Source organism: Ursus maritimus, unplaced genomic scaffold, assembly GCF_017311325.1.
Source record: "Ursus maritimus isolate PB19 unplaced genomic scaffold, ASM1731132v1 scaffold_7, whole genome shotgun sequence".
NCBI classification, from domain to species: Eukaryota; Metazoa; Chordata; class Mammalia; order Carnivora; family Ursidae; genus Ursus; species Ursus maritimus.
Window position 1 is genome coordinate 354755 of NW_024426885.1, and position 12139 is coordinate 366893.

The 12139-nt window shown below is 57.1% G+C and overlaps 1 protein-coding gene across 3 annotated transcripts; it reads left to right on the top strand.

Annotated features, from left to right (window-relative positions):
- Positions 1-2504: 2504 nt before the first annotated feature.
- CALY (calcyon neuron specific vesicular protein) lies at positions 2505-11321 on the top strand. 3 transcript variants are annotated; one of them, XM_040623857.1, is made up of 6 exons: positions 2505-2635; positions 8447-8601; positions 9652-9765; positions 10357-10470; positions 10670-11019; positions 11172-11321. In XM_040623857.1, exons 2-5 carry the CDS (start codon positions 8467-8469, stop codon positions 10994-10996), a joined length of 690 nt encoding a protein of 229 aa, XP_040479791.1. In that variant the 5' UTR covers positions 2505-2635; positions 8447-8466; the 3' UTR covers positions 10997-11019; positions 11172-11321. The 3 variants fall into 3 exon arrangements, with proteins under 3 accessions (XP_040479791.1, XP_040479790.1, XP_040479792.1); XM_040623856.1 differs by having other exon boundaries at positions 2594-2728; XM_040623858.1 differs by lacking the exon at positions 2505-2635 and adding an exon at positions 2927-2946.
- Positions 11322-12139: the final 818 nt, after the last annotated feature.

Consider the following 12139-nt stretch of genomic DNA (forward strand, 5'->3'; position numbering starts at 1 on the left):
GCCAAAACGACTTTCTAAAAGATGGACGAAGTTGGAAGACACACACTACTCCCGCTTCGAAACTCGCTATAATGCCACAGTGATAAAGCGTGTGCCACATGCATGGGGATTGATAATAGATGAGTGAAATGGAATTAAGGGTCTAGAAATAAACCCACACATATATGGACAACTAATTTTTGACAAAGATGTCAAGACAATTTGATATGGAAAGGTGAATGTTTTCAACAAAAGGTGCTGAGATGAGTGAATGTCCATATGCCAAAAAAAACCCACAAAAGAATTTAGACCTATAACCTACATTGCACACAAAAGTTAATTCAAAATGCATCATTCTACGGGGCGCCTGGGTGGCTCAGATGGTTAAGCATCTGCCTTTGGCTCAGGTCATGATCCTGAGGTCAGGCTCCTGGCTCACTGGGGAGCCTGCTTCTTCCCTCTCCCTCTGCCTCTCCCCCTGCTCATGCTCTCTCTCTCTCTCTCTGTATCTCTCAGTCTCAAAATGAATAAAATATTTTTTAATTCATCATTCTAGGGCCACCTGGGTGGCTCAGTCAGTTAAGTGTCTGACTCTTGATCTCAGCTCAGATCTTGAACTCAGGGTTCTGAATTCAAACCCCACATTGGCCTCCATGCTGGGCTTACTTAAAAAAAAAACAAAATCCATCATTCTTTTAAAAAATATGCATCATTCTTAAATGTAAAAGCTAAAATTGTAAAAGCTCCGGAAGAAAAAAAATGAGAAAATTTTTCATCACCTCGGGTTAGGTACACAGTTCCTAAATACAGCACCAAAAGCATGGACCAAAAGCATGGTAGATAAAAGAAAAAAACGGATGTTGGACCTCATGAAAATAACAAACTTTTGTGCTTCAAAAGACACCACCAAGAAAGTGAAAAGACAAATCATAGACTGTGAGACACTGTTTGTGAACCCTGTATTTGATAAAGGACTTGTATCCAGAATATATAAAAAGGTCTTACAACTTAATAATAAGACAAAACCCAAATGAAAACTATTTGGAACTTTTGAACAGATATTTCATCAGAAGTATATCAGTGGCTAATAAATCCATAAAGAGACGCTTAGTTAGCACCATTAGTTATTAGGGATTCAGGTTCAAAACACAGTGAGATATCACTACGTGCCCACTAGGTCAGTGTTAGAGCAGAATTGTCCCCCCCCCAAAATTTTTATGTTGAAGTTCTAACCCTCAGCACCTTAGAATGTGGCTGAATTTGGATATGAGGTCTTTAAAGAGATAATTGAGTTAAAATGAGGTCACATGAGGTTCAGGGGAACACGCAGCTCTTGATCTTGGAGTCCTGAGTTCGAGCCCCGATTTGGGTGTAGAGATTACTTACATAAATGAACTTGGGGGGAAAAAATGAGGTCATATGGGTGGGCCTAATCCATTCTGATTAGTGTCCTTATAAGAAGAGGAGAGGAAGACAGACACGCACAGAGGGGCGACCCTCCGAAAACACAAGCCAAGAAGAGAAGCGTCGGAGGAAACCAACCCTGCCCTTGGTATCAGGCTTGGAGCCTCCAGCATTGTAAGGAACCAGATTCCTGTGGTTTAGCCACCCAATCTGTGGCACTCTCAGGGTGGCCCTAGCTGACTACTACAGGTGGCTAGTTGGCTATTAGAAAAAAGACAGACAATAACAAGTGTTGATGGAGGCGGAGAGAGTGGAACCCTCATACATTTCTGGTGGGAACGTAAAATGGTGCTACCCCTTTGGAAAAAGGTTAGCATTTTCTTTAAAAGTTCAACGTAAGCTACCATCTGACCTAGCAATTCCCCTCTTAGGTACCTACCCAGAGAAGAGAGGCCAATGTCCACAAACACAGGTACGATGTTCCCAGCAACACTGTCTACCATAGACAAAGCTGGAAACAGGGCAGGTGCCCATCAGTGGATAGAAGGGGTCCTAGCGGGACCGTGGGGCACTATTCAACAGCAGAAGGGACCAATCACTGATAACATGCTGTTTTCCTTGCTGTCTTCCACCAGCTGGGAGCCAGGGATGTGGAGCCTGACCCCAGCCGGGCTGAGCTGCCCCCCAACTCAATCGCTGTACAAACACCTATGGAGCACCTTCTTTATGGGGGTACCACGCAGGTGCTGGGGCACAACACTGACCAAGAAGGATAGGATCGCCCTAGGAAAGCTGGAGGCCGAGGGACTTCAGGCGCTGAGACATGAGGAGGCCCTCTTCTGGGGGCATGAAGGCCAAACCAAGGGGAGCAAGAAGGAAAGTCTGAGCACCTGACCAAGGTCGTGGGGACCAGCCTGGATACCCCCAGGCCAAGGAGCAGCCAAGGCTCAGCTGTCCAGGGCGTCTGCCCCCCTGCAGTGAGGTGGTGTGAGTGTGTGAGGTGTGCGTGTTAGTCTATGCCCCCCTTCCCCCGCACAGCTCCGATGGGGGGGGGCACAGTAGGAGTGCAGCCCTGGCAGCAGACGCAAGTGCTCCCCTCCCTCCGCCCGCGTCTCCCAGGCAACAGCAGCCTCGGTCTCGGCTCGGTCCCTCCCCCGCCCCGCCCCGGCTGCGAAGCGTCTGGAACCGCATCCTTCCTCCGCATCCTCGTCCTGCGACCGCATCCTGCAGCAGCTGCCCGTTGGAGCCGCCTGTGAGCCATTTCCACATTTCTCCTTGTGGAGCGGGGGCACGGGAGGCCGAGTGTGTGCAGGGGCGTGCAGGGGAGTGTGCACGGGTGTGTGAGGTACGTGTACAGGTGCGTGTGCGAGATGCGTGTGCGAGATGCGTGTGCAGGGATGGGAGGGGGGCACTGCGGCTGACCCAATCGCGGCCAGGTCGAGCCAGGGTCCTTCCTTGGGGTCTCTGCTGACCGGAGCGGGGGTGCTGTCCCCAGGCCTCCCTGACGATCGGGGGGGCCTCCGCGGGGTGAGCCGCTGCCTGGACCTTCCGGAAGAACCGTAGGTATCCAGCCTTGCACAGACCCGACGGCTGCCCGGATCTCCAGTCCTCAGCACAGCGGGGCACCTGGGGTGGGGGTCGGACTGCTGAACATCAGCTCCCTCACCATGGTCTGAGAGAGCCGCTGGGAGGTGGGCGTCCCCGAGGTAGGGAGGGGGTGCCAGTTCCAGAACCTGTTCAGCTGTGTCTGAGGGTGGGAGAGAGTGGGGGCGGGGGGGGGGCGGAGTGGGGGAGAAGCGTCGAGGCAGAAGGCGTCGGGCGAACCAGATCTGCTGAGAAGACCTGCTGGCACCGAGAGCGGGGTGACTGTGGCGGGGGCAGCTGCGTGGTGGCCAGGAGCCAGGCATACGGGTATTTCTCCAGAACCACCTGCCACAGCCCCTGGACGCGGGGCTACAGGTGGCTGGTGTGTGGGAAGCCAAAGCTGGGTGCAAACCTGCGCTTTCCCTCTCAGGGCTGGGCTGGCGCTCGCAGTTCACCTACCCTTGAACCAAAAGCCAAACCGAGGACCGGCCTGCAGGGCCTCTGGTGGGGGCTGCGGCGGGGGCGGGGGCGGAGGCGTGTGCTCCGCTGGGTTTCAGCAAAGCACGCAGTGCCCTGCGCTCCGCAGTCACGTGCACGCTCTCGACACGCGCAGGACGCTCGTACCCAGCACGCACAAGCCCGCGCCCGTGCGCACTGGCGCGCACCCGTCGGCGTGACGCAGCATACGAGGGGGGCGGTGAATGCGAGTCTGTGACCCGCGGATCTGCAGCGTTTTGGGCTAAGGGCCCTTGTCCCGCCTCTCCATCGGTGCGTCGGTCCATCAGCACAGCCTCACCGCCCATCCCGCGCCCCCTCCCCAAATGTCGGAGAGGCGCATGCACCGCCCGCACCCAGGAGCCCACAGCGGGTGGGGAGCAGATGACCCGCTGGAGAAGACACAATTTCAGAGTAGGGTGGAGGGAGGGGGGCCAGTGGGAGGAGTAGGGGCGGCCCCCCTAGTCCACGGAGTTCTGTGTCTGTCGTGTGAATGAACCCAGCCAGCCTCCCCAAAGGGTCCCCATGACTCAGCGAGGGCAATGAATGTTCGGGGGAGGGGGTCCCACATGCAGCCCAGCCCCTTCCCCAGCATTCTGCCTGGGGCATGAGGCCTGGAACCGGATGCGGAGAGTCCAGAAGGCCCCAAATGGCTCCTTTCCTTCATGAAGATGTGTCATCCCCGGCTCTGTTTCCATGGAAACCCGCAATGACGTAACATGAACGTCACGCCCTGTCGGAGGAGTTGGAGATCGGCTTTGGCTCCTAGAGGACCCCAGAGGCGGAGCTCCTTGTAGGGAGAGGCCGCCTGTGGGGAGGCTAGGCTGACCCGGGCCCAGCCTTCCGGCGGGCGTGGCCACCAACCCGAGATTGAAGAGGCTGCGGGGCTGCGGGGCGGCCACACGCTCTGCGCCTCCGCGCTGTTCTCTGTAAAGCACAGGCTGGATTTGTGAACCGCGGGGACACTGCTGCCAGAAGGCCTCCAGCCCCCTCCCCCTGGAATGGCACACCTCTCCCGCCCCTGCGAAGCTCCCCTCCAGCCCTGGGCACTTGCTGCCCCACCTCCCCCGCCCCTCCCCTAAGGTCCCCTGTCAGTCCCTCCCTCCGGGGCACCTTCCCTGCGCTTCTGAGCCGTTTTCTTCCTCGCGCTGGAAAACCCGACCTCTTTATATCTGTATTCCGATGGTTCCTTGTCCATCTCTGCCTCCCAGAGAGCGGACGTCGTCCGCATGATCCGCCTAAAGAATAACCCATTGCCCGCCGGTCTGGGGCAGGCGCGGAGGTGTCCGTGAATCCCCCTGCCCGCCTCCCCGGGCTGCTCCCCAGCCAAGCCCGACTCTCCCCAGGAAGAGCCCTCCAGCCAGGGACTGGGAGTTGGGGGCGCTTTGCTGACCTGTAAGGGCCCTGGGCCAGGCGCCTAAATCCAAGGAAGGGCCCCAGCTCAGGGCCCTAATGGGACCTTCCTCCCTGGAGCGCCCAGGAAGTCCACGATGGGGGTGCCTCTCTCTTGCCCAGGCGGCTGCTTCTTGCCTGCCCCACAGTGCTGCTCCTGGCCACCCCTCCCCGCTTGTCTTACCCAGCCTTGACCTCCCTGCCCAGCACCTTGCACACTCTCCACCCTGGGCCTCTCTCTGCCTCTGCCTCTGCCTCTGGGTGGGAGCTCCTCTGTGTTCCCACCCTGCCTGCGCTGGCCTCTGGGGTGTGAGAGACTGGGTCAGCTATGGGCCTGGTGGGCATCTGCGCTGGTGGGGCTGCTACAGTGAGAGGACGGAAGTTTGGGGATTCAGAGGCCCAGCAGTGTTTGTGGGATGGGTGCAGGCAGTGGCGAGGGAGGGCCGCACAGCCCCCAGGGGCTCTGCCCTTCGGTCAGCACAAGGAAGGGACTGGAGAGACAGCCAGGGCCCAGGAGCCAAGGGGCTCATCTTCTCTGTTCAGGCGAACATCAGGGTCCAAATCCTGGGGGAGGGCATGGGGTAGCTGTGCCTCTGCCTGCTGTCCTTTGGTTTTGGTTTCGTTTAATTTGAACTCTTTTTTGTTGTAAAATATAATGAATATTCGGAAGAGGACATAAAACAGACGTGCAGCCTAGTGATTTCAGGTAGGTGCTCCCCAGTCATCCACCACCCAAGAGAAGCCTAGAAATCCCCACCTGTCCCTGGAGCCGCTCCCGTGCCCAACGGCACACCACCCAGACTCTCCAGACACAGGAGCAACTAACTGGTCTGCCCCCCCCCCCCAGTGTGTCCCTAATTGCCCGCGATTGGTTCCTGATGGTTACAGTTAGAGTTGGCTTGTTCTTGAACCTGCCTGTGTGCCTGGCTTCCTTGGCTAACCTCGTTTTGCGGGACTCGGGCGGCGCTTGCATACGGCTGCGACCCTTCCCTCGGTAGGAATGCCTCCGCTGATTTACCCGCTTTGCTCTGATCACGCGTGGTGGTGTGTGCTTCCGTGGGAACAGCGCTGCTGTCCACGTTCCTGCACACCCGTCTCTTGGCCGGGTGCCCACCCTGGAGGGAGGGTTGACCTGCGTGGACTATGCGAGTCGACACCCCCTGCATGGCGTCTCTGGCTCCTTGAACTCTCCTGGGTTTGGATGGGCTTCAGTACCTCTCCTTAAACTGGTTCTAATCCGTCTCCCTCATGGACTAATGAGGGACAGCACCGTTTGAGTATTCGAGGCCATTTGAAATCCTTCTCTGTCCGTTTTTCTATCCGGGTTATCTATCTTTTTCTTTATCAACTTGAGCTGTTCTTTACAGGCTGTGTACATACATAGCCATCTGCCCTGTGTTGCCTTCCTCAGGCAGCCGCATGGAATCACCGCAGCGGGGTGGCTTAAAACAGCACGCGTTTACTCCTTCACAGGCTCTGGAGACAAGAAGCTAGAAATCAAGAATTGGGAAGGGCTGTGCTCCCTCTGAGGCTCTGGGGAAGGATGCTTCCTGCCTCTCCCAGCTTCTGCTGACCCCAGGTGTTCCTTGGCTTGTGAACGCACCCTTCCAACCTCTGCCTCCATCTTGATGTGACCACCTCCCTGTGTGTGTTCAAATTTCTCCCTTCTGTGAGGACGCCAGTCCCTGGGTAGAGCCCATGTAATCCAGTATGACGTCGTCACTTGATCACATCTGCAAAGAGCCTATTTCCTAGTAAGGTTACACTCACAGGTAGCAGGGGTTAGGACCTGAACATTTCTTGTTGAGCCCACAAGTCGTTTGCATGTTGCAAATATCTTCTCCGGTCTTGTTTTCTGTTTCCATTCTTTGAAGACTATGTTTTGATTAGCGGGAGTTCTTAATTTTAATGTAGTCCTTTTATGGTTAGTACTTCTTTCTCATATCAAGGAACTCTTTCCCTCCCCCAGACCAGGAAAATATTCTCCTGTTTTATTTTCAAGATACTTTCCCAACCTAGGGTTACCCACCTGGAGTAGATTTCTCTGTGTGCTGGGACGTAGGGATTAGGGGCCCTGTTTTCCGTGTGGACATCTGTTTATCAAAAGGTGGCCATGCCCCCTGCTTTGCACGGCATCTCTGTCGTAAATCCATGGGCCGTGTGTGGGGTGTGTCACACGGGGTTCAGTGCACCACACGTCAGTGCCACATGGCTGTGTGAGCAGGATGCCTGGCAGACGAACCCCCCTTGTTCTTTTACAAGATGTCACATGTGTTCTTGTCCCTTTGCGTTTTGTATAAAATTACAATGCTTGGCAAGTTCACACACACACAAATTCTGTGGGACTATTGATTGGTATTTATTGATTCTAGATACATTTTGGGGGGAAATGACACTTTTAAACTTGGAACCTTCCAAAATCCGTGACCGTTTTGTTCTCTACTTACTAAGGAAGTTGGGTCTCCTTTTGTCTTAGTCAATGTTTTGCCTGAGGTCTTCCATGATTTTCCATATGGAATTCCTTTCCATTTCTCTTAAGTCTGTTCTGGAGCATTTGATATTTCCAATACCGTTTAAATGGAATCTTTCAAAAACGTATTTTCTAATTTTTTGTCACTGATACATAGAACTGTAATGACCCCTAACCCCGCTGGACTCACTCTTCAATCTTTGTAATGGATCCGTAGACTCGTGGATTTTCCACACACAGTGTTTGATCCGTGAACAGTAAGAGTATTACCTGATCTCGTCCAGGCCTGTTATCTCTTACCCATTTTTCCTGCCCCACAGCTTGGCTCAGACCTCCAGCACGGTGACTTATAGAACTGATAATAAAAGGCCTTTTTATCTCCTTCCTCATCTTAAAGGCAAAGCTTTCACTGTTCACATTCAATATCACATTCAATATGTAGGGATTTTTGTGCATGGCCTTTATCAATCAGATTAAGGAAGTGTCCTTCTGCCCTTGGATGCCAATAGACTTTTAAAATAATAAGCAGATGTTGAATCCTGTCAAATACTTTTCCAGATATTACTGAAATTGATCAGATGATTTTTAAAAGGTTTTATTTATTTATTTATTTTAGAGAAAGAGAGATGGGGGAGGGGCAGGGGGAGACAGAGCATCTCAAGCAGACTCCCCACTGAGCAGGGAGCCAGATGCAAGTCTTGATCCCAGGACCCTCAGATCATGACCTGAGCCGAAATCAAGAGTCCGATGCTTAACTGACTGAGCCACCCAGATGGGGTCATTTTCATTGAGCACAATAGTTCCCTTAGAACGTACACTAGAGCAGGCTGGCTAATGGTAGACTCTGCCAGGGTTGTGTGTCTGGGCATTCGCAGGTCAGAGGTATCATCCGGTACATGGCTCTGGGGCCCCGAGGGAGAGCAGACGGCGGCAAGTGACTAGAAGCCTATAGCTGAACATGCCCACTTTGTCCTGGGATGTTGGTCTGTCTGTGCACGGCCTGCCGTGGCTCTGGCATAAGGAACACTGGGGCCAGCCTGGGGCCCTCTCGCTCCCTCACAAACTGGCATGGACATCTGCTAGGTGGTGAGTGGTCAGTAACCTGTGTCTACCTCTGGACAGGACAAGGACCAACGTTCACCATGGTGAAGCTGGGTTGCAGCTTCTCCGGGAAGCCGGGCAAAGACCCTGGGGACCAGGACGGGGCTACCACGGACAGTGTCCCTCTGATCAGCCCCCTGGATGTCAGCCAGCTCCAGCCACCATTCCCTGACCAGGTGAGTGCCTGGGCCGGCATGAAGGGCTCTTCTCAGTCTGCCCTGGGAATAGAGGGCAGTAGGGTAAGCTTTATTTAGATGTGGACTCCCCCCAACATTCAGGAGAGTAAGCCGAGGAAGGGCCGGGCTGGGCCAAAACCCTAGCTGGGCACAAGCCATCTGTGTGACCTGATCGGCTCTCCGGTCACCCAGGTCACCCTGTCCTCACCTGTGAACTGCAGTGAACTGGCCGAAGGGCGATTGTCGGGACTCACACACCATCCTGCAGACAGTGCCCAGCCCATGGTGCTGCCCAGCAGGGGCTCAGCAAGCCAAAATGCCCACCCTTCCCCGTGGGCCCGAGAGAGGGTCTTTGGGCAATGACTGAGGGACAGCAGCTTTCTGGAGGAATCTGTAGGAAGCAGGCTCAGCTCTGGCATAGCCCTGCCTGAACCCACCTGAGCTCTGGCATCAGGAGTTGTCCCAGTGGGGGGGGGGAGCCATCTGTACCCATGTCAATCAACATTTGGCTGGGGGCCATGAGAGTGGGGGAACCTCCAGGCATTGCCAGGTGTGCCCTGTCCATTGGCCGAGGGCAGTTCTTCAGGGATCTGGGTGGGCTTCAGTTCTGGACCTCGTTCTCAACAGACAGGTGGGAAGGCTCAGTGCTTGCCCCTTGGGATCACTCAGAGCATAGGACTGTACTTGCCTGGGCCCCATGTGGTAGGGGTCTCGAGACTGTGAGCCAGAGAAGTCGGGGTGGACTTCCTGGAGGAGGGAGCCATGACGTGGAACAGCTACAGGAGAAGCTCCTGGCAGGGAGAGCCGACACCCTTAGAACTGAAGGGAGCCAGCAGACTGAGGGGTTCCATCTATGGTGTGGCCGGGCCCCAGGACTGCCAGGGCCCAGAGGCACTCAGCCTCCACCTTCCCTTGGCTTGTAGCCAGTGGAGCCTAGGCACTAGACAGTCCTGGCAGCTGGTCAGTACCCACACCACTGCTGGGCAGCTGACCCCTGGACCCCCCCAGTCCTCCCAGTTCAGGGTCCTCCTGGGTCATCTCTTTCCGCAGGTGGTTATCAAGACACAGACAGAATACCAGCTGTCCTCCCCGGACCAGCCAAAGAAGTTTCCCGACCTGGAGGCCCAGAAGCTGGCCTGTAACCACCCAGAGGAAGGGCGCAGGGTAACCCAACCCTCCCAGTCCCATGCTGCCCAGTGGTCAATTCCAGGGGGATTCAGGGCAGGGGAGGTGGTGAGCGGACAGCTGCAGACACGGGTGCCCATACTCTGAGCCAGGTTGACTGGGCCCCCTTGCTCACTGGCCTGCTCTCACCCCATTCAGAGACCTTCGTCCTGCTCTAAAGTGGGTGAGAGCGGCAGCTGCCTTCAGAGATGCTGCCGTGAGCCACCCGGCCCCGCCTGCCCCTGCCGTGCCCCCATTTTCCCAGTGGGTCATGTGTCTCTTCCTTAGTGACTCCTGGGTTTTGTACGTACAGTGGAAAGTCATTTCTGCTGTGTATCTGGCTAATATTTTTCCCACCCTGTTTTTTTAGCCATAAGTTCACTCAGTGATGGTTTTGTTATTTTTAGCGTGTACCATTCTAAAGCATTTTGCTTTTCATCAGTGAGACCGGCCCGGTCCCCTTTCATCCGTTGTTCGGAGCTAGAAGCGCTCTCCCGACAGAGGCCCGCGAGCCCCTGACGGCTGCCCTGGCCCTTGCAGGGGCTTCACAACCCCTCCACCAGTCCCTCTCCTTTCCACCCGCCCCTGCAGCTGCCCACAGCGCGGATGATCGCCTTTGCCATGGCGCTCCTGGGCTGTGTCCTAATCATGTACAAGGCCATCTGGTATGACCAGTTCACCTGCCCGGACGGCTTCCTGCTTCGGGTAAGGCCTGGCGAGCTGCGGGACCGGGTGCGGAGTGGGGCAGTCCAGACCCTCCCATGCGTGGATACCGCTGGGCAGAGTGCCAGCGAGGGTCCCACGGGGGCGTCCCCGTGGACGCATGGGAGGTGGGCTGCCTCCCCACCCGAGGGAAGTCCCCTGCGGTGCCGCCCTCCCCCCGCGTGACCCGCCCCTCCCGCAGCACAAGATCTGCACCCCGCTGACCCTGGAGATGTACTACACCGAGATGGACCCCGAGCGCCACCGCAGCATCCTGGCGGCCATCGGGGCCTACCCGCTGAGCCGCAAGCACGGCACCGAGACGCCCTCGGCCTGGGGGGAGAGCTACCGCGCCATCAAGGAGGGGCCCAAGGCGCCCACCCAGGCGGGTGCGGCGGCGGCGGCAGGGGCGGCAGGGGCGGCGGCAGGGGCGGCGGCCACCGAGCCCCCTGGCAAGGCCTCGGCGCTGGGAGAGAAAGAGGCGGCGCCGAAGGCCGCAGGCAGCGCCCCGCCCCCGGCCTCCCAGTGATGGCCTCCGCACCTGCAGCCCGGGTAGGCGTGCTGGGGGCGGGGGGAATGGGGGCGGGTCACGTGAACGGGAAGTGGGGGCGGGGCTCAGCCGTGCGCTTCTTCCCACGCACGTGGGGGTCGTGTGCCCGCCTTGCAGCGCCCGCTCTCGCCCCTCCTCCCTTCTGTCTTGGCAGCGCCCCCCGCCGGCACCTGTGACCGCCCTCGCCCGACGCTCTCCCATATGTGGTCGTGTCCCTGCTTCCAGGACCCCTCGCTGATGCCCCCTGCCCCCTGAGCTTCTAGCTCTGCTGCTTTTCTCTAAGTAAAGATTCACATCCTCCTGGGTCTCGTGTTTCTCCTGAGCATCCTCCATCCCGCTGGCCTCTCTCCTGCCTTCCCAACCCCCGCGAGGGGGAGCGCTGGCATCGTGCCTCCCCCGGACAGCCCAGAGGGGCCCCTGAAGGTTCCTGAAGAGCGGCGGTGGAGGGGCAGTGAGCCACCCCGGGAAGCCGCGGTTCACGGACAGGGACAAGGCCAGGGCCATTGTGCGAGCCGCCCTGGGCGCCAGGGTCCAGCGTGGACAGGGTTTGGTCCATTGCTCGGCTAGCTGCAAAGAAATAAGCTCACCTCTGTTCAGGGGCGCCTCTGGGACCTGGGCTCCATCCCCGACTACCCCCAACCCTACATCCAGGAGAGCTCCTCCGTCTCCTGCTGCTGTGCCTGGTCCCCAAACACCTACCCCATATGGCAGGAGCATCTGAATTCCCCGGTTCTGGGCAAGCACCCACATGCGGTTCCTGCCCCCAACTGCCTCGCCCACAGGCACGAGTCACTGAAGAAATGAGAGAATGCGTGGGTCCACCGGGTCCCGGGCCACCAAAGAGGGGATGTGAGCCCATTCCCGGGGCATGAGAGGGCTCCCTGCTCCCAGGCACCCCATCTCCCATTCCCTTGGAGCTAGAGGGGAGGTGGGAGGTCTGAGGATGTTGGAGTCTCTTCACCCAGCCTATAGCTCGGCCCAGCCCGCACCCCTGCTTCAGCCCTGGAAAGCCCAGGTCTGCTCCCACCTGGCTAGGCCTGACCATGGCCCCCACTCCCGCACCTGTCCTCCTCTGAGGGCTTTGATCCTAGGCCCAGACACCCCCCCCCCCCCCCCCCCCCC

Bases quoted from the DNA above. Each gene is read 5' to 3' on its own strand.
- CALY (XM_040623857.1), top strand. From the start codon at position 8,467: ATGGTGAAGCTGGGTTGCAGCTTCTCCGGGAAGCCGGGCAAAGACCCT. The intron at 8,602-9,651 runs GTGAGTGCCTGG...CTCTTTCCGCAG, and splicing joins AGCCACCATTCCCTGACCAG to GTGGTTATCAAGACACAGAC. The intron at 10,471-10,669 runs GTAAGGCCTGGC...CCCCTCCCGCAG, and splicing joins CGGACGGCTTCCTGCTTCGG to CACAAGATCTGCACCCCGCT.